The following is a 22,264-nucleotide window of genomic DNA, read 5'->3' on the forward strand; positions in this document are numbered from 1 at the left end:
AAGATTCTACCTTGTGAGCTACCAGCGTTAAAGGTCCTTCCCTCCTATCCCGCTTACCTTGGCCCTCCCCAAGGTGCCCCTCCCTGTCTGAGAAGCGGCAGCCCAGCAGGCAGGGGGCGCCCAGGAAGGTAGGCGGGTGAGGAGCGGGTGAGCGCGCGCGCGCAGCCGGGGCTGGCGGGTGGCAGCCGCAGCAGCAGCCTCTGCGCCTGCGTGGATCTGCTGCTGGCCGGGGGACAGGGAGCGGGCACGTCGGGCCATAATTGAAAGACAGGCTGCCTGAGCCCACCCCAGCCCCGGTGAGTGGCCTTCGCTGGTCAGAGGGGAGCCCACCACCAGACGGACGCGTGGGGCACCGCGGGAGGCACTTTTGAGGGAAAGGCACAGTTATGGGGGGGGCGGTGCCAAACTGCACCCGGCCCCGCCTCTGCCAAAAGCCTTGCATCTCCATGGCCGCCACCTCCTCCTCTTTCTCCCTGAGTCCGACAAGCTCAGCGCTTTCCGGATTCGGGGAGAGAGGCGGCGGCAGCCAGGGAAATGCAGGGCTTTTGGCGGGGAGCTGGGTCCAGTTTGGCGCCCCAAGGGCCGGTTCGCGGTCTAGGCAAATGCTTAGTTCGCCTAGCAGGTGAGCTGGCCCAGTCAGTCACAAGCTCTGGCACAGCTGTTCCTGAAAGAGCAGTTTGTGTCAGAGTTCTCTCAGCCCCACCCACCTCACAGGGAAGGGAAAGGAATTTGTAAGCCGCCCTGAGACTCCAAGTGAAGGGCGGGGTATAAATCCAATCTCTTCTTCTTTTAAAAAAAATCCAAGGAAGATTGTGCGGCAAAAAGGGGCAGGGGGAAAGACAGCACTGTTTGAAATGACCATAGTGCTTCAGAGATGGCTCATTACCAGAAAGAAATTCGCTGTATGAAACCCTGTATCGCTTTACTTGAAATCGGGCCAACAATGAATAAAATCTGGTTTAGAATGGTAATAAAACGGCCACACAAAAAAACAAATGGGTACATTAAAACCTTAAGAACCAGGAGAGGACACTGAAACATCTGCTAGCTATGAGAATGTGTTAGATTTTGTAAAGTGGTATAAAATTTTATAAATAAATAGTAAAGTTACATTGATTCAATTGGATTTATGTACAAGTCTCTGTAGATTGGAGATATCTCCAATTTCCCGCCTCCCCCAATTTATATTTTTATTTTTCATTTGCACTGATCCTGATTCAAATGTATAAAAAATTAGTTTTTAAAATTAACTTTGTAGAGAGGCAAGAGTACACTTACATAATTAGCATTGACTTGGAAGCTAATAATCTGCATTGGCTCTACTCTTCATCAGGACATCCATTTTAAGGAGTAAAGATGTTCTGTAATCCTGAGAACCAGAAACCTACACATTTTTTTCAACAAAGTGAACATTTTCTTGACTGCAGGAAAATACTTAATCTGCAGAGAAACAAGAATTCTGACCAGCAAAAGTACTGAATATTCCATTTATGTTTCTTATTAACTTTCTCTGTTATTAAAATGCAATGTTCAATCTGTGTACTAAATCTATATGAAAATTATCTCTTCATTTAATAGATGATATTCTGATATAATTAGTAATTCTGTTTAAGGTATTATAGTTTCTTGGGGGCTATTACACACTACTAATACCCCTGCATAAGTCTCCTATAAAAGAAGAATCTTTATTTTTTCTAATGAGCCACATTGGATATTAAATCAAGGAATATTCATATAGTTATTCAATAGGCCCCATTCCTTAAAACCTAATATCTCATAGCTGGGAATATTTTAGTACTCTAAGAATGTTGCTCTATTAACATTTTAATATTTGAATGACATTCTGAACTGTACACAAATGAGACTACTGCTGGGTTGATGCTAACAATGCATCAAAAACTTTAAAATGTTTCAGTAAACGTACTGCCTGTTATTAGAGAGTGTCCTGCAGATTAAAAGCATTAAAAAGTACTTTGAAATAGCATACATAATAATCTGTGGCTAAATTTCTGATGTATGCAATGAAAACAAAGCCTGAGTTAATATCTAGTGTATAATCTACTCAGATTCAAACCCTTATATTTGGATGGATGATGTATGCTGAGATATTACATAATAGTGTTTTTTCAGATTCAGAATGGCCTGTGGGCCATAACAAATTTTAGTGACATAAAATTTTACATTGAAGTGTCATCACTTAGGCTAATCTAACTTGAAGTAGGAAATAAAAAGGGATATAACAAAAAGAGAACATATGAACGGCTGTGCTTAATTAGTCAGATGGTACCTATTTCATCATGTTTCATGCAGTTTCCAACCAGATGCTCCCGGAAGGGCTACGAGCAGGGCACTTAGGTCAAAATCTCTGCATTCGTTGCCCCCCAGTATTTGTAGTCAGGGGCTTAATGCCTCTGGCATGGAGGCTCCATTTACTTATCATGGTTAATTGCCATGCATGGACCACTGTTCCTTGAATTTGTCTAAATGCTCTTTGAAGCCAACTTAATTAGTGGCCATCACTATATCTTCTGGCAGCAGATTCCACAATGAAGAAGTATGTCTGTCCATCATCTCCTCCCAGATAGGTGCCTACAAGTTCTACTATTATGGGAGAGAAAGAAAAGTTGTCTCAGGCCATTTCCACATAGGTTATTTGCCCTGGGTTCGATGCTGTTGAGAAGCTGGGGGCTTTTTTTGTCTTTTCCCCAATCTTTCCCAAACCTGCTTTGCTAAAATGTTTTGAGAAAAATTGCAGCAAAGCCTGGATAGGCTGCTGTGTGGGCAGGGAAGTTTGGATTTTCCTGGTGCAGCCCACACGGCATCCATTTTCTTACCCCATTAACATTATATTAATAGACTATAACCAGGGGTCATTCCCTGCAGGAGCGCACAGGAGCAGAGCTTCGGCAGTAAGGAGCCCAGGGGGTGGGCACATGCAACAAGTCCTGCCCCCTGCTCCCAGCAGCCCTCAGTTGGGCCACGAGGAGCAAGAAGCAGCCAGGTAAGTTGCAGACACACACACCCCCGGCCCGCCTTCAGGTTCAAGCTCTCCCTCCTCTGTGAGGGCAGATCTGCGCGTCCCCCCCACCCCCAATAGCTAGCAATCCAAAATAGTCCAGTGGAGCCTGAGCGGTGGGTGTTGCCTTCTGACACACTTCCGGTGATGTCAGGGGTGTGTGGCATATGCTAATAAGTTATGCTAATGAGCTCCTGCACCTCTTTTTCTACGAAATGACCCCTGAATATAACAATATGTGTAGCAGGTTCCCTGAATTCTCTACTTACATTGAAAAAGTAATGTTCTCTAGCACTTTTTGTTGTTGAGGTATAAGGAGAAAGGCAATATTACTGCAATGAAAGGAGCTAGGGACTTACTTTTAAAAGAGAGAGCTGGGAATTCACAACCTGTTACACATTGTTACAATGTTATATCAGTGTAACAATATTCAGTTACCAGTTTAAAAACACTGAAAAAGCTCAGGGAGGGGGGCTGAGTTTATTGTTGCTGGGGGACCTGTGCAGGGAAACGGCAGAAAACATTCCATGCTGCTTGTATGTTGTATTGGCAGCCGCAGGCAAATGACACATGCCTTTGTTATAAACTGCTATCATGTCCACTCTTAGCCATTTTTTCTTCTAAATTTAAAAAAGCCCCAAACTTCTTGATCTTTCCTTCTAGGGAAGGCGTGCCAACCTCCAGATAATTTTGGCTGCCCTTTTCTGTACTTTCCCCATCACTACAGTGTTGTTTTTGAGATACAGCAACCAGAACTGTACTAAGTATTCCAAGTGCGGTGACCGTGGAGCCATACAAGGAGTTCCCAGTAATGGCTACTTCATTTTCAACCCCTTTCTTAATAATCTCTTGCACAGAATTTGCCATTTTCCACCACTGCCACACACTGAGTTCCCGTTTTCATCCTGCTAACTACCACAACTCAATATGTCTTTCCTGGTTAGTGACAAGTTGGTCAGATCTCATCAGCGTATATATAAAGCTAGGATTTTTTGCCCCCCAAAACATAACTTTATACTTACATTGAACCTCATCTGTCATACAAGAAAGACAGTTGGAAATAACCTGTTGATATTGAAGTGTCATCTCGTGCACACCATTTACCTAATTGAGATTTTTAACCTTTATTTCTTCCCTTTATGAGCCATACCCCATGTTCCTTGTGTCACATTGTGATGACGCAGGGCTTGTGAGGTAGTTTTGTCGCCTGGTAATGCTGCAGTGGCTCGGTGGTTAAGATGCTGAACTGCCGACTGGAAGGTCAGTAGTTCAGCAGTTCGAGACCTGAGTGCCGCATGACAGAGTGAGCTCCCGTCTCTGGCCCCAGCTCCTGCCAAGCTAGCAGTTTGAAAGCAAGAAATTGCAAGTAGATAAATAGGTACTGCTTCAGTGGGAAGGTAACAGTGTTCTGTGCGCCTCGGCATCTAGTCACGCTGGCCACATGGCCATGGAAATGTCTTTGGACAGTGCTGGCTCTTCATCTTGGAAACAGAGATGAGCACCGCACCCTAGAGTTGGATTAGACTGGCTTTCAAGCAAGGGAAACCTTTACCTTTATTGCTCCCTACAGATGTTTTCAAATGGGAATGTCTTATATGAACCAATTCCTACACAGATTAATATGCTGTTAGTTCTCAGGGGGAAATGATTGTGGAAACTGAGAAGACGTGTTGCCAAAGTCAAAGAAACCATTCTTGCTGCATCTGTGGAGGCCCTAATCATACTAGGCATTCTCTACATTTCTGTGTCCCTAGGAAGACTTGAGAAAACACTATGTAGAGGCAAAAATGACTGTGGACTAGTTGGAAGAGTGCTGATATAACAGTACTTCAATACTAATAAATAAAATAAAATAAATATTGATACTCTAGGAAGCCAGGTGTGTGTCAAGAGATGTGCATGATGGGTGTTCTGAGCTCCCTTACTTTGCAGACTTCCTAAAGACCAAGAAGGAGCCTATTTCAGAGGCACTGGTAGTCTCTTATGCAGGTTTCCCTCCTTTTAGGTGTATGCTAGAGTGGCTCTACCTCCCCCTTGCCGACGGTTCCTACAGTTATCAACGTGTTTTCTAGGGGAGACGCTCAACCTACCACAGGTGGGATACGAGATGATAAGTTTGAGTGCAGGCAATTTCCGTTGCGGGGAGGGGGGGGAGCGACAGAAAACCAATTCAAAGGGAGCGGCGCTTAACCGCCCGTCCTGGAGAGCGCGCGCGGGGGCGCGGCTCGGCAAGTCCACGCGCCTGTGACAGTGTGCGCGCGCGGGGCGGGAAGAAGAGCGCAGTGACGTCCCCAGGATGCGGACAGGTTCCTGCCGCGTCCTCCTTCGTTTAGGCTCGACGCCTCAGGGCGGAGCGGTTTTCGTCTGCGGTGTTGTCCGGTGTGGCCACTTTTCGCCTGCCCGGCCGAAGGTGTTGCTCCATCTCCACTGGTGGGGTCGTTAGACCTAGCCGGGCGCAGCTGTGCTGAGGGTGGTGCGGCGCTGAAGGTGGCCGGAGCCGGGAGGCGAAGGAGGCCGAGTCTGAAGGAGTGCCGCCGCCGCCGCCGCCGCCTCCTCCCCAAAAGAGATGGTGGCTGACAGCCTGCGTTGGAGAGCCAGGCAGGTTGGCTTCCCCTTTAACGAGTCCCTGCCTGTCGGCAAAGCGCTGAACGGTTCTCCTGAACACGGGCAAATAAATACGGTGTGGCGGACGCTCAACCGGAGCTGTGGGAATAGGGTGGGCTCTGCACACAGCGGGGCGGGGGGGGGGGGGGGGGGGTGACACTCTTGGTTTGTGTGGGTCGACCTTATCAAAGATGCTCCTAACTTAACATCTATTACATATCTGCGAAATTGGTGTGCTTTTTTTTGTCAGGAGTGCTGGTTGTAGAGTAGGGTTACAATACATAATCTGCCAAATTTAGGTGTAATGCAAGTTAGTAGTTACTGGTTGTGGTACTGCTTTTAGGTAGCTCTTAATCTGATTGGGCTTTGGTGGCAGACTTTTTTTGGTCTTAATTTGTTTTTCTCTACCTACAAGGAGTCCTTCCAATGAATTACACTAGTAAAAACCAAAGCCACAATATTTCAAACAATTCAAATTAAAATAAGCAACACTTGAAAAGCAGACCAGATCATTAAAACCCTAGTAAAGACTGAATTCACTTGTGGAGAATTCCCATAGGACTCAGTAGAAATTTATGTAAGGTGCTTTCCCCAACCTATACTAGTGCAATGATTAGGAAGAACTGGCATCCTGAACCCATATGATATCCCTGTCCAGCTGTCCCTCTGTGTCTGTTGCAAGTTGTCCATAATCTGGAGTACGAGAAACTTGTACTGAGGAAGAACAGTGGAGATGTGGTAGGTGTTTGCAAACTTTCATTTTTTTTATAGTTAGTGGCATTGCTCTTGCTGTGTGTATGGGATGGCAAAGGGGTCTGTTGACACTTAGATGAATAATCTATGTGTGGTGCTGTGCTGGTGCTATGTGTAGATTTTTATCTCTGTTGTAATTTATCCCACCCATCTTCAAAGGAGCTCATAGCATTTATACAAAACCTTTTCAAGGTCTGCTGAGTAACAGTGGTTCGTCTTGCTTTTGGAAGGCTGTTGGTGTTCTAGCCCTGCAGACTTCATAGGGCAGCATTTCCCAGAAGCCGCTATTGAAAGGACCAACTTTGAATAACTGTGATAATAGATCAGGGATCCCCAATATTTTTGAGCTTGTGGGCACCTTTGGAATTCAAATACAATATGGTGGCTGCTACCACAAAATGGCTGCTGCAGGAGGCAGAGCAAGCCACAAAATGGCTGTCACAGCGTACCTTCAATCACACAGTGATGATTCTTGTGCCACTGCCAAAGCAATGTTTTTAAAAATCTGCAGAGCCAGTCAAAAGACTTACTGGGCAAAAGCCGTGCCTGGTCCCTCCCACTCTCTAAGAGCACTTGGTGGGTGCCAGAAAAGGTGCCGCGGGGCACCTTGGTACCCACAGGCACCACGTTGGGGACCCCTGTAACAGATGTTCATTACAAGAAGGAAAGTTACTCAGAGTAGGCTTTTATCAGATCTTAATTCAGAGAGTAGACACTTTCTATGATACCTTGGGCCTAGACAGTTTAGCACTGAGGAGGAAAAATGCTTACCCTGATCTGTTTACCAACACCTGCGATGGAAATTCTTAGTTCTAGATTTGAGCTGCTTGATAATTCATTAATTTATGTTTCTAACCTACTCCATCTGTAGTGTCAGAATTAAACGGTAAAAATATACAATGCTAATCTAAAAGCAGGTAAAAGTTGTCTAACCTAGTTTAGCTCAGTTCATGGAGAAAATACCTTAAAGAAGGTCTTCACTGCTTTTGAAAGCTGTTGAGGCTCAAACTTGGACAAAAGTCCAGGGGAAATGAGTTGCACAGCAGTGGAACAGTCTTCCAGAATGTGTCTCTGCATACCCTGCTGTTTGTACTTCATGTAGTCATGATCATGAAGGCATTCTAAAATATTGTAATAGAAGCAGGCTATTACTAAGGCATAACCCATGGAAAACATGAGAGTGATTGTGTGATGTACAGTTGGTGACCCACTCTTGTAAGGATGCAGGCTAAGTCTTCTGTACCAACTGAAACTTCCAGGCAATAATCAGTGGCACATAGTTATAAACTGATCACATTATAATAGTTGAGTCTTAAATAGGGATGCTGAGAACTTACATGTGAGTGCTCTCGCCAATCAACCTTATTGCTACCTAATTCTTTATTTACACATGCATCAGTTCATCTGCATGTTGTTTGAACTTTGGTTCAAATACCACACAAGTAGCTTGCACCTGTACAGTAGCCACTTCTGTTACAGTATCATGGCCAGATCATACCCTGGTAAATGGACTACATTTGTAACTTGGGTCTGGCTGCAGTGGGCATACAGAACCTTCAGAGTCACCAGTAAAGGCATATATTTTCCCCAGGTGCTTGGCTCAGTCACTGAAGTGGCTTAGTTGTTAAGGAGAGTCTCTGTGCCAACTTTGTGCCTGTTAGGTCACGTGTATCACTCAGAGGTAAAGATGCTGAGCTGCAGACTGAAGGGTCTGTATTTCAGCAGTTCGAGACTCTAGTGCCGCATGACGGAGTGAGCTCCCATCTTTGGCCCCAGTTCCTGCCAGCCTAGCAGTTTGAAAGCAAGAACTTGCAAGTAGATAAATAGGTACCACTTTGGTGGGAAGGTAAGATAGGTATCGCTTAGGTGGGAAGGCCCTGCCCTCTGGAACTATCATTGACAGCCTGAACCAGCCACATGAGAAAAAGAACGACGAGCGGATCAACAGAATAGGACATCAATTGCTGCCATTGTCGCCAAATATTGTTAGCATTAATTTTGCCGGACCAATTGTACTAGCACTTTATATCATCTGGATTGTTTTAGATTGTTTTATTATTTTAATGGTTATTTATGTGTTTTAATTTTTGTAAGCCGCCCCGAGCCTGTCCAGTCGGGGAGGGTGGGGTATAAATTTGATAAATAAATAATAATAAATAGCATTCCATGCACCTTGGCATTTAGTCATGCTGTCCACATGACCACAGAAACATCTTCGGACAACACTCTCTTTTTGGCTTGGAAACGGAGATGAGCACTGTCCCCTAGAGTCGGATTCAACTAGCTTTCTAGCAAGGGAAACCTTTACCTTTACCTTATCATTTAAATTACCTCTGTTGGCTACACTGCCTGTAGAAATGTACATGCATTAAAGGTAAAGGTAAAGGTTCCCTTGCTCGAAAGCCAGTCGAATCCGACTCTAGGGTTGCGGTGCTCATCTCCGTTTCAAAGCCGAAGAGCCAGCGCTGTCCGAAGACGTTTCCGTGGTCATGTGGCTGGCGTAACTAAACACCAAGGCGCACGGAACGCTGTTACCTTCCCACCGAAGTGGTACCTATTTATCTACTTGCAATTTCTTGTTTTCGAACTGCTAGGTTGGCAGGAGCTGGAACTAGAGACGGGAGCTCACTCCGTCATGCGGCACCCGGGTCTCGAACTGCTGAACTACTGACCTTCCACAGCCTGTAGTTCAGCGTCTTAACCACTTGAGCCACCGCTTGCATTAATTGGTCCTAATTAGGAAAGGTCAGCAGCCTTTTCTTTTAGATTTGTATGAGGACATTTTATGCCCACAGTATTGCACTAAAAAGAGCCCTAAACTAAAGGTTTGAAAAATAAGATTTGTACGGATGTGGGGGAAGGAAGAAACTAAAATTTCCAAGAGGCAGTGTAAGAGTACAAATGCATGGATTTATCTGGATTCAGGCAGCTAGGCAACCATTAACAAACACTATGTGATGCTACCATACCTGACTAGTAAATCTCATTTCAAAATGTGAAATTTTGTATACTTTTAATGTTGTGCATTTTAACTCTTGGAGGTGGTGATGGTAGACATGGTGGCTGAGGGGAGTGGGAGGAGGCAGTTGTGGCAAAGCAGTATGTAAGTGCTCATGTGCAATTTTCCTTTTTCACACATGTAAGCTGTTCAGTCAAAAGATGAATAGTGCTTTGAGCATTACAGGTTGCAATCAGGCTACAACCTGTATTTGTGGATGATCAAGTATATATGGCCTGAAACACACAAAGGAGTGACAGCTGATATATAGGGTCTAATGTTGATCTTCTGATAGAATATTTAAAAGGCACTTCTGTCACCTGTCAGCCTGGTCTTCCAGATATAGTGGAGGATTTAAGATTTCTAGATTGTCATTGCACTGGAAAGATTCCAGTTGCAAGGCTGGAGATGAAGAATCTTTGCAGAATTAAGCCAGTACATCTAATAGAGGAATGAGATGTTAGCATAAAAAGTTAATTTGAGAGTTCTAATTGGCAGTCAAGCCTAGTGCAGGATGAGAGGAAGACTATAGCACTGATGTAAGCCAAAGAACCAGGGTATGGCTTATATAGCCAGAGAACAAAGCACAAATGGATAGAGGCATAGTAAGGAGTCTGAGCTACATACCTTGTGTTTTCTGTTTCAGAGACAGTCTAATAGCAGTCATGTTAATTTTCCCCTGCTCCCCATCCCTTTTGCTGGGATTCTATAATTTCTTGGGGGGGTGAGCAGGCAAATTCTTCCTTTGTTTGCCATCTCCCCCCCCCTCCTTAATTGACTGTATCATCTGCTTTCAATGTTCTGTTCCTTGAAAAGGATGCTTGGTCCTCATCAGGCAGTTTTGTCTTGGTTTATTTACAAATGGATACCTAGGGAATCCCCTTAAGAATGTAGAAACTTTTGCTTTAGTTATGAATGACCTGCTTTTTTGGTTGGCTTGGCACAAACTACCATTTTTGCTTTTGGACTTAGTAGTACTAAAACTCAGTACCTTGGTAACAGTTTCACATCTGCTATGAAACTTGGTGGGTAATGCTAGACCAATCACATGCTGTCAGCCTAACTTATTTCAATAGGATAGTAAGAACAAAATGGAAAGAAAAACCATGTGAGCTCCTTGGTGGAGAGGTGGGATACAAATGTAGTAGAGCACAAAGGAAAGTGTGTAGAGATGGTAACGTGCTTGACTAATCACACATGAAGCTGCCTTACCGTGAGTCGGAGCATTGGTCTATCAAGGTCAGTGTTCTCTACTCTGACTAGCTGTGGTTCTTCAGCATTTCAGGCTGAGGTATTTCACGCCACCTGATTCTTTCAACTTGGAGATGCTGATGAATGAACTTAGTACCTTCGATGCAGTTGTGTTCTTACATAGACCGCGCACGCGGTCGGGTCCTCACACAGCCATGCGAACAGCTTAAGCTTCACTCTCCAAGACAATAGCCAGCATGGATCCTAGAACACACCCAATTGGGCGGTCAGGATCCTAGAGTGACCTATAGAATGCATGTGCACTGTAAATTATCCTATCATGGGTGTGGGTGTGTGTTTGGGTGTAGTTCACTATGGGAATATAAGCAGACCTCTGGTCCTGCTTTCCTTGTCTTGTTTTCCCGAGCTGAAATAAACTATGAGCTGTTTCATTTATCAACACGTCAGGACTCAGTACATTATAGATGCAAAACAGATGGTTTACCGCTGTGTCACAGCATGGGGAGGAGTAAAGTAAGGCAAAGATCATTCAGTCCTAGAAAGCCCATGTTTTCCAGCAGGGACATAATGGGTGTTTTTCATACAGGAATAGTTTCTAGCCCATTGCATTGTGGAGATACGTTTTGTTTCATATATTACTGCAAGGGAAGAACATAGATACTTACTTAAAAAAAAAGAAAAGAAAGCTGGGAATCCAGAACACAAATATTGATGTATATTGATATAAAGCTATTAAATCACCTGTAAAAAAAGAAAACAGCTGTTTGCAGGAGTGAGAAGAAATGGCTATCCTGGGGGAAATGGGTGATGTGTGAGCATGGCCGGGAATATCCAGACTTTTCCACCCACATGGCAACAACCCAGACTTTCTTGTGATCTTTCCCAAAACTTTTTGAGAGAAGTCAGAGAAAAGCCAGTGAAGCTTCTGGAATGAATGCTGCAAGATTCTGAAGGGAAGCGGAGGTGGGGGAGGGGTGCACTTCCTGATAGTATCAAACACAGGGCAGATAACCTTGGAAGATGATCACTGTGCTAGGTGATAAGCTGTCTTTGAGCAATGTATTGATAAATCTTTCATTCTGCAAGCCTTATATATGTGACTCCCCGCGTGCGGGGAGGGTGGGGTATAAATGAAATAAAATAAATAAATAAGTGTGCTTGAACATACATTCATTTTAAAATGAATTTGTTTGGTAGAAGAAAAGGAGAAGAATGTTGTTTAGTAAATTTTACTTGTTTAGTAAAAATGTGTCATGTAAGATGTTTAAAATAGAATATAATATTTTAAAATGTGCCCATACCTTCATTACATGTAAAAATGCTTGCTTTGTGTTTGCTGTTGAAATAATTTGAAATTGTCATGTTAAATAAAACTGAAATTGGGTAAAATGCTGTAGAAAATCAGTAAATTTATGGGGAGCATTAGTAAAGTTACAGTGGTATAGTCTTGCCTGTCAAATCATATTGGTCTTCTAGGGAACTCACATGAACTGATGGCAGAATTTCTAATTTTCCAGATTGTACATATTTTTGCCAGCATTTTTGTTCGGCCTTTAAATGTTGCATTTTAAAAAATCTTATGGATCTTTACAGTCTCTTTGAAAGGGTATTTCCAAGATGTCTGTCCTCTGTTTTCATATACATACCTAACATTTATCATTTTCTATCGGTATTCCAATTTTCCCTTAATGTTTCTGTCATGATCTGGGCTGTGCTACCAGAGGCCTACTAGGCCCAGAGAGCCTGACTAGCAGTAGGTGAGGCTGGGCCTACAACTCCCAGAAGCCCCTGGGAGGTTTTGGAGCCAAAATGGACCAATAGGGAACGAGGAAGGTTTGGAATAAAAGTTCTGGAGCAGCAGGAAGAGTTGTTCTTTCTTCCAAAGAGCAGAGCCAGAAGAAAGGCTGCTGCAGGGGAAAAACCCTCATCCTGGGTGAAGGGTGAGTAGTGTAAGGCCACTTGGGATAGTGAGCTAGGGAAAGTATATTTAGACGTATTAGGGCATTTGATTTCTTTTCTTTTCACCCACTTACTGTTATTATTCTGCACCTTGTTTGACCTCCTATAAAATAAACCTTGTTTCACTCTGCCTATTATTTGTAGGGCTGCCAAGTGGGGGCGGGTGGTGGGTAAACCCCCGCTTTGGAGGCCTGATTTCCGCCGCTGCAGAATCGGGCCCCGGGGGAAATCCCACCCCCGCGTGCGTGTCACCAGGAAGTGACGTGGGCTCGCTGGGGGTGGGGCCACGGCCATACAAGGGAAAACTCTTTGGTTTTCCCTTGTATGGCCGTGGCCCTGCCCCCAGCGTGCCTGGCATCCTCCCGTCACTTCCGGGTAATGTGCATGCGGCGTGCGCACGACAAGACGCCAGCCGGGAGCCCCCCGCTCCCGGCGAAGATACACTTGGCAACCCTAATTATTCGGCCTAAAGGGAGGTATGAAGGTCTTGGGAGGGTACTCTGGGCCTTCTCAAGGGAACCTAAATCCAGAGTGGTGGCAGCGTCAGGTGACACCCCACCTGAACCGTGACAGTTTCACATATGTCTTCTTTCTCAGAGTCTTCAGAAAGTGATAGGTGAAAAGAAATAATAAACTCAGTCTTGTTGCATTTAATTTATTCATCACTAAGACACTTCTTTTTGCCCTAGCAGAGACATGTTTGATTGAGGTGGTGGTTTGTATCCAACAGTGCATCCATGGAAGATATCCTATGTTCTCCCATGTTTCTCTGTGTTCCTGTAGCTCCTACTGAGCAAGAGGCTGAAGTTGGTTCCTTATTCCCAGGTCCTTATTTATTCCTTATTCACGTCTTATCCATGAATTCATCCAAAAATTTGTTTTTCCAGTGAGATGACTGGTCTGTGTGTTCAACTAAAAGAGCTATACTTCAAATATAAAAATATTTTGTTAGTTATAACCATATACCATTTTGAACATGAAGAGTTGCAAAAGTGATTTTTAACATTACACTGGAATCAAAACGGCAATGTATTTTAAAATATGGACCTATTGTCTTTATATACATTGCAGTGTATCTAAAGGAAATGGCAGGTATACATGGCGTTTAAGTGGTTTTACAACAGCCAAGCTCAAAATTCAGAGCAATTTCCTAGGAATCTTGGATCATCAATGGGGGGGGGGGGGAATTTAGATTTTCCTATTCTTCTCCCCCTACCCTGCCCCAATAAAAAACAAATATTTAGAAAAATTGAAATATATGCAATAGTTTGTTATCAAGCTTTTATTTTACTGCTTTGAGAATGTAGGACTTAGCTTCCATAAATTTATTAGCACATAAAATTGTACCTATGCAATTAAAAAATATAAATTCCAGCTCAATTAGGTTTACATTGTATTAAGAGAACGTTTTCTGCAAACTATCCCATTCTGTGTTACCTAAGCATATGTCTTAATTTTTGACATCTGAGAAATAGCAAAGCAAAGTTAATAGAAACCGTGATGCTTCTAGTAAACAAAAGATGGTTTATTGTTTGGACTTAGAAACAGTCTTCCTGCAGTCACAATTAATGACTATGAACAGATTTAAATACTAAGTTAAACTTGCTATTGAAGCTATTTGTCAATAGCATATTATACAGATAATTTCACATTAATTGTGAACATAGTAATTTTCTGGGGAGAAATTGCAGTGGTAATTTTGGAAGCAAAAGATACTGTTTGTAATGTATTCAATAGCTGCCATTGCAATACATGAATCATCTAATTGAGGTACAATGTTAAGCTTCGTCCTGGGCTAGGATCCAAATCCATCCAATCGCATTGATAGCCCAGGAAGAACCAACCAATCACTTGTCAGCAAGCTCCCTGAGCGGGAACGTCCGTGATTGGTCCTTATGCATACAACCTTATTGGTTGGTAAATGTACAGTAGGCGTGGCTACATTAGCCGGGAGAGTTTGAAAGCAGAACAGCTGCAATGTAAAAGCTGTTCTGGCTATCAGATGTTGATCCGTGTTGGAATTGTGTTCGAGTTGTTGAATAAAGCTGAATCTTTGATGAATAACTCTCCGACTACTTTGTTAAGAGAGCGACTTAACACTGTTCTTATAAAAAAAAACCCTCAGTCCTATGTTTACTTAGTAGCTGCAGTTTGAGAAATGTGCTGTTATCCATTTGCAAAAACAAGGCTGTCCACAAACATGGAAAAATAGCTCTCTGCAAAACATTTCTTACTTTTAAAACAATGACACAATAAGAAAAACTGGATTTGTTTATTGCAAAAGAGAGACTACATTTGTCAAGGCTTTTGGCAGTGTTGTAAGTCAGTTTGAATAGAAGATGAGCTCCAGAAAGCTTTGTATGCAGAATTGTTGCTATGATGTTGTGATGAGATAATTGCAGTTCGAAGTAGCTCTTGTGAGGGCTGATCTACAGTTTTCAAACAGCATTCCTCAAGTCTTTTCTAACACACAGTTTTTATTGCAAATAAATCTTGGAATGTTTTGGCTTGAATATTCTTTACAGTTTTGTTATCTAAAATGAGAGTAGTAAACTACAAGCCAAAACCTTTTGATTGCCAAAAACACAATACAACAGTCTCTCATCACTCAGTACTTCACTCGTTCCATCAGTATTCTTTTTAGGCACACTTCTTCTCCATGACTTTTCTCACAGTCTCAGCCACCTTTGCCACTAATACACCTTCCTCTGTAACCCCTTTCTAGTTTCTTGCTCCCTGCTTAACCAGAAGTCCAAGCTGTTTTCCTGTCTCTTTGGCCCCAGTGTTCAGGATGACTGTCATAACCGTATGACTGTTTCTCCCTTAGTTTGCATTTCCCAGGGGCACTGTCTCATTCTCTGATTATTTAAATTCAGCTGCTAACTTCTTTTTCCAGATTTTGTCAGTCCACAAACCAATGATCTCATACATTTTTAACTAAGTTTATGGTATCGGTTTCCCCCGCCGACATGGGGATACAGGGGCTTGCCCTTCAGTGGCTGACCTCTTTTCTCCAGGGTCGGGGACAAAGGGTGGCGATAGGGGATCAGCGGTCCCGGAGGTGGCCCCTCAAGTGTGGGGTACCTCAGGGGGCAGTGCTATCCCCAATGTTGTTTAACATCTACATGCACCCCCTTGCCCAGATTGCCCGGAGTTGCGGGCTTGGGTGTCATCAGTATGCAGATGACACCCAGCTATATCTGATGTTGGGCGGCTGGTCGGATTCCACTCCAGATGACCTTCATTGGGCACTACAGTCCGTGGCTGGTTGGCTCAGACTGAGTCGGCTGAAATTAAACCCAGCAAAGTCTGAGGTCCTGGGCCTGTTTCGGAGCTGTCTGGGGTTGGGGTTCCCTCTCCCGACCTTCGATGGGGCGCCATTGGTGCCAGCGTTGGAGGTTAGGAGTTTGGGTGTGCTCCTGGACTCCTCGTTATCGATGGAGGCCCAGGTAGTAGCCACTGCCAAGTCGGCCTTTTGCCACCTTCAGCTGGTGCGGCAGTTGGTCCCCTTCCTCGACCGCGATGACCTGGCCACAGTGATCCATGTGACGGTGACCTCGAGGTTAGACTACTGTAACGCTCTCTACATTGGGCTGCCTTTGTTGCAAATCCGGAAGCTGCAACTATTGCAGAATGCTGCAGCCAGGCTATTGCTGGGTCTTCATAGACGAGATCACATTCAGCCTGTGCTGAAAGCGCTGCACTGGTTGCCAATAGCGTACCGGATCCGTTTCAAAGTGCTGGTTTTTACCTTTAAAGCCCTATATGGCCAGAGACTGGCCTACCTAAGGGACCGCCTTTCCCCACATGTTCTCCCAAGGGCACTACGGTCGGGGAATCAAAATCTCCTGGATGTTCCAGGCCCCAAGACCATCAAATTTGCGATGACCAGGGCTAGGGCGTTTTCGGTGGCAGCTCCTATCTGGTGGAATGAGCTCCCAGAGGAGATCCGGGCCCTGCGGGACCTTGTACAGTTCCGCAGGGCCTGTAAGACGGAGCTCTTCCACCAGGCTTTTGAATAGGAGCCGCCACCACCACTGTTCCATCAACGCCCTATAATTTCTGCATACGGTCATCGCTGGTGCGGGTACCATCGGAGGGAGTGGGACGTGCCTAGGGACAACAGTGGGGCACTGTTATGCAACTATATTATTGAGAACACCATCTTGACTTTAAAAATCTGGAAGTGAGTAGAGGAGCACCGGAAAATGTTTTAAGAACTCTGTTTAATTATTTAATTGTTTATTTTGTAAATTTAGTCTGTATTTTACTGTTTTATTGTTATTACCTGGTGTTATGCCTCTGTTAGCTGCCCTGAGCCTGCGGGGAGGGCGGGATATAAATCCAAATAAATAAATAAAAATTCTCAGGAAAACATGTTGCATTGGAGCATGCCCTCACATTCTTCGTATTGTTTTTATAGATCACCTGAGATGTTGGTGTGAACAACTGATCTTTGGAAGATGAATAAATTAAGATCGACATCAGAAAAAAGGTAAGAAAAGATAAAGAGATTTATGCTGTATTCACAGCTGCCTTTGTTGGCAAGTTTGTTCTTTGAGAATGTTGTAAGTTTCAGAAAGCTATACCAGTTGCCGGAGGGGACATAAATAAATGCACAGTTCTAGTAAATATCAAGTACTCATAAGCTTTTGGGAGAATTTTTGTGTCTTTATCAAGTTTTTAATCATATTTACAGAAATTCTAGAGTTGTAGAATGAGTCATTCCGGCAGAATATGTTGTTCCTAATTTCCTCCTTCCCTTCCCAAAAAGCTGCTCCTGAGGATCAAAGGCCCTCTGGATTAATTTGGAACACCATGTAAGGGACTTTGATGTAGGGGGTGAATTTGAGATGGAGGTCCTTTTGTGTGATCTCTTGTTCATCTTGGGAAATTCTTTTGCAAATTGGGGGAATTTCCAATGCTTTCCCCTTTTTGCTGCAACTAACCCCATCCTGCTTTCCATGCAATTCCCCTCAAGGGCTGTGGTCACACGGAGCATTAGCCACGCTACAGAGACGGAAGATAGGCGGATTTTCCAGGCGTGATCATAGCGCCACATCTGGGAAGTGTAGAGCTCCCGTGGCGAACCCGAGGCTTCCCGCCGAAGATGCGGGGTAAAAAACTAGTACCTCCGAGGTACTACTTTCCGGAAACTGTGGGGCAAGGGCGGGCGCCTGTTCGCGTTTCCGGTGGTAGGTCGTGGCATCCGGCGCCCGCCCATGTCCCGTCACTAAAAGGTGGGTTTTTTTTCCAAGTCTCCACGGGATGCGCACAAGCACCCAACGGCGCATGCGCACACTTCTTTTAAAAACAAACAACACAGCCCCCTCCTCTTTTCCGTACCCCCGCCCACTCCTGGCTCAGCCTGCTCGAGAGGAACTCTCTGCACTGGGCGGCAGAGGGGGAGGTGCAGGGAGGGCGTGGAGGGAGGGCGGCCCGGCTGAAACTCCTCCTGGAGGGGACCGGACGGAGGACACGTTGCATTCCTCTGCAGCCCTGGAAGGGGTTAAACCCGGAGCCTTTTGCTAGGGAGGCCGCTTCTTTGCCTCGCCGCAGGATTGTCCTGTGATCGGCACCACCCCCCTAACAACGGGACCTCGACGGGACATCTGATCACGCAGCCACGTGTTATTTTGCTCCGGGGCAAACAGCCACGCTTCTCCCCCCCACATTTTCCTGCCCGTGTGACCAGGGCCAAGATTAGTTTTAAGGAAGGTAATGGTGCTGGTATAAGGTGCTATCAAGTAGCAGCTGATTTATGGTTTTCAATGCCAGCAACATTCGTAGGTGTTTTGCTATAGCATGCATCTGTGTAGCAATTCTAGACTTGCTTAGTGGCCTCCCATCCAAATACTAACCAAGGCTGACCCTGCTTCTGAGATCTGGCAAGATCAGGCTAGCCTAGGGCATCTAGGTCAGGGCAAGGAAGGCACTAGGCTCTGTGCTCTAACTGTAGTTTTCTGGACTCAGTCTTACTTATTGCATGTTTATTGCACATAAATGATTACTGACAGTTAACTATTAGGGATGCAATTTTTTGACTCTTATTTAATTGGTGCCTCTGGAAAAATAACACTTTGGGATTAAGCTATGACTGCTACCATGATCACATACTTTTGTTTCCAGGTTATTTTCTGATTAAGAATTTCTGGAAAAAGTAAATAAATCCACTATGCTTATGAGAAATCTGTTACACAAGTAGCAGACCCAGAAGGACTCATGGGAGGCATATAATTTCCTGCTTGTACCCTCTTCCCACACTGGCCTATTCTGCATACTGACCTTGCTCCCTATCTTCTGTATGGTCAGTCTCCAAGTTTTGGAACTGAACGCTCCGCACCTAGTCCTGTTTTCCATACTATTTTCTGCTTTAAATTCATTGTTTTTCTGTTCGCACTGGGTCAGAATATCCAGTTTTAAAATTTTAGGGCGGCAGATGTCAGCAGTGTCATCATCACTGCTATCAGATTGCCTTCCTCTTTTTCTTATTTGTGTAGGCACATTAGCAATACTGTGCGCTAGTGCTAAATTGAGACTGATCACCCAACATGTCATTATTTAACCTCCTGTGCTTTTTTCCAGGGTGGGTTTAGTTGCCGTAATTTTCAGCCCTCCTCTTTGAAAAAAATGACCACTGCAACATGGCTACTGATCATGCATTATCTTGGGCCATTTTGAATAACATGCCGATGAAAATCACAATAAGAAAAACAGAAATAAGAGTGATATATACAGCAAAATAACATGACCCCCCACTGTTAGCTATTTAAATTAGTGCATTTTCACAAGCCTTGTTGTTCAGTTGCACGGTCGCGTCCAACTCTTCGCGACCCCATGGACCACATCATGCCAGGCCCTCCTGTCTTCCATCCTCCTCCAAAGTGTGCTTAATTTCATGTTCGTTGCATCGATAACATTGTGTAACCATCTCATCCTTTACCATCCCCTTCTTCTTTTACCTTCAATCGTTTCCAGCATCGGGGTCTTCTTTAGTGAGTGCTCCCTTCTCATTTGGTGGCCAAAGTATTTGAGCTTCGGCTTCAGTATCTGGCCTTCCAGGGAATAGTCAGGGTTGATTTCTTTTAGGATTGCCTGATTTGATCTCCTTGCAGTCCAAGGGACTCTCAAGAGTCTTCTCTAGCACCATAATTCGAAAACATCTGTTCTTTGGCGCTCAGCCTTCCAACTCTTGCAGCCATACATTAGTACTGGGGATACCATTGCTTTGACCATATGGACTTTGGTTGGCAGGGTGATCTCTCTACTTTTTATTATGCTGTCTAGGTTTTCCAAATTAAAAGAGCAGATGTCTTTTAATTTCATGGCTGCAGTCACTGTCTGCAGTGATCTTGGATCCCAGGAACGTGAAGTCTGTCACTGCTTCCATTACTTCCCCTTTCTGTTTACCAAGGAGTGATGGGGCCGGATTGAGTTTCAAACCAACTTTTGCGCTCTCCTCTTTCATTCTCAGGAAGAGGCTCTTTAGGTCCTCTTCACTTTCTGCCATTAGAGTGGTATCATCTGCATATCTGAGGTTGTTGATCTTTTCCCCAGCAATCTTTTCCCGCTTGTGATTCATCCAGGCCAGCATTTCGCACGATGTACTCTGCATATATATTAAATAAGCAAGGTGACAATACACATCCTTGTCGTACTCCTTTTCCTATGCTAAACCAAATCAGTTGTTCCATATCCGGTTCTAACTGTCACTTCTTGGCCCTTATACAGGTTTTTCAAGAGACATGCGAGGTGGTCTGGTACTCCCATACTTTTATTAAAGAATGACATCTCTGTACCCTTGCAGTATTATAGTTTTTGTATTAAGCAATTTGTCTTTCAATAACATTTTAACTTTTCACACCAAATTATCTCCTGTAATCTCATCTAATCTGTATACAATCTTCAGCAAAATATATGTGTATAACAACAGCATATTTAACAACAAACCTGTGACGTATAGAGTTTGTAGTGAAAACATTAGAGGCTTTGAAACAATTGATGAAGTGATGTGAGTGTAACAGTTCTGTTGGTTAAATTGGCTAACAGATGTTCAAAAATAAATTTGCTATAATCCATTGTTTAACATATTACCTGTAGTGAAAAACTAAGATGTTAATCATAAAAAGTGATCTGCAGGTTTTATGGGAACTCATAATTCTCTTCTGTATTAGTGTTTTGTAATATGTGAAGTATCCCATTCCTCTTCCAAATAGATCAAGATGGGTAGCCGTGTTAGTCTGTCTGTAGCAGTAGAAAAGAACAAGAGTTCAGTAGCACCTCAAAGACTAACAAAATTTGTGGAAGGGCATACATTTTCTTGAGTCACTGCTCTCTTCTTCCAAATGAGCATGATTTTTTAAATGATTTTTATTATTTTTAAACAAAACATGACAAACATACAAACAGATATGAGAGTAATACTAGTAATACTATACCCTTTAAACTACCTCATACATCTATATATCTAATTCTCAACATGCCCCCTCCATGGGGATATCTAAATTCGCACATCGGGGGCACTTGGGGGGCAGGGAGATTTCCCTGCACATTTGGGGCAATCCCCAGATGTGCACAAAAATCTAAAAACTAAAAAAATATAGGGGGGGTATTTAAAGTCCCCCAAAAGTAAAAGAGCGTTCCCTGCGCAGGCGCAGGGAATGCTCTGAGAACAGCTTTGCCACTGCCAGGGAGGCGGCGGGAGAAGGCTTGGCTGGCTGGCGGCTGTAAGCTGCTCAGCCCTCGCCGCCACCCAGGTGAGGGAGAAAGTTTGGCGGGCCAAGCTCAGGCCTCGCCGTCGCCGCTGCTGGGGGGGAGGGAGAAAGCTTGGCAGGCTGGCCAGGCCTCGCCGCCACCACCACTGCTAGGGAAGGGGGGAGGGAGAAAGCTTGGTGGGCTGAGTTCAGGCCTCGCCACCAGTGGGGGGGGGAGAACGCGAGGGGGGAGGAAGAAAGCTTGGCTGGCCGAGTTCAGGTCTCACCGCCGGTGCTGTGGGGGGGAGGAGGGAGAAGGCTTGGAGGGATGCGGGCCTTGCCGTCGGTGCGGGGATGGGGGGGCAGTGGAGAAGGCTCACCTGCGGCTGCTTCCTTCTCCTGCGGAGCTTCTCCCCCCCGCGAGTATCGCAGGTCCCCCTTCTTGTATATATCTAAATGCCACTCTTTCTACCATAATATGTTTACTATTTAAGCAATATCTAAACATTCCACTGCTATTTTTCTATACAGCTATATTTAAGTTTTACAACCCAATAGGTTAGTATATTTTCTAATGATTAACTTTTTATCTAAGTATTCAACAATAGTGTTCTACAAAATACATTTAAATATCATTCCTCTACATCATAATAATATTATTTTTTCATGCTTTTTGTACAAGTTGTCAAGACTTCTGGAATCCTTAAGCCCAAATTAAATGCATTACATCTTTTATTAAAAATTTAAACCTTAACACATCCATAAATTTACATTCTATGTAATTATCAATTATCAACCTTGAACAATCATATATTCTAATAGCCAACAGAGGGCGCCGTGCGGATACTTAGACTGAGGGAAAGGAAGCTCCGTGGGCCTCAGAAGCTTCTCCTACATACCCAGCATGCTTCCATTATGTGCACAAAAATCGAAAAAGTGAGAAAATCGCTCCAGGGATGACTGAATTCCCCCTAAAACCCTTTGGGCTCTGCTTCAGACACCAAAGGTGAGAGAGAGGTTAGAACGTTC

The 22,264-nt window shown here is 44.2% G+C and overlaps 1 protein-coding gene across 2 annotated transcripts in view; it reads left to right on the forward strand.

Annotated features, from left to right (window-relative positions):
* Nucleotides 1-22,264, forward strand: part of AGTPBP1 (ATP/GTP binding protein 1) — a 146,244-nt gene that overhangs the window by 7,470 nt on the left and 116,510 nt on the right. Inside the window, exons 1-2 of one of the 2 annotated variants that reach the window (XM_015419279.1) lie at nt 5,346-5,618; nt 16,966-17,037. In XM_015419279.1, coding sequence (XP_015274765.1) covers nt 17,006-17,037 — 32 coding nt within the window. In that variant the 5' untranslated portion in view covers nt 5,346-5,618; nt 16,966-17,005. Of the gene's footprint in view, nt 1-5,345; nt 5,619-16,965; nt 17,038-22,264 lie in introns of those variants that run through there. The other variant, XM_015419280.1, reaches the window with a different exon arrangement.

This window comes from Gekko japonicus, unplaced genomic scaffold (assembly GCF_001447785.1).
Source record: "Gekko japonicus isolate JY-2015 unplaced genomic scaffold, Gekko_japonicus_V1.1 scaffold133, whole genome shotgun sequence".
Taxonomy (NCBI): Eukaryota; Metazoa; Chordata; class Lepidosauria; order Squamata; family Gekkonidae; genus Gekko; species Gekko japonicus.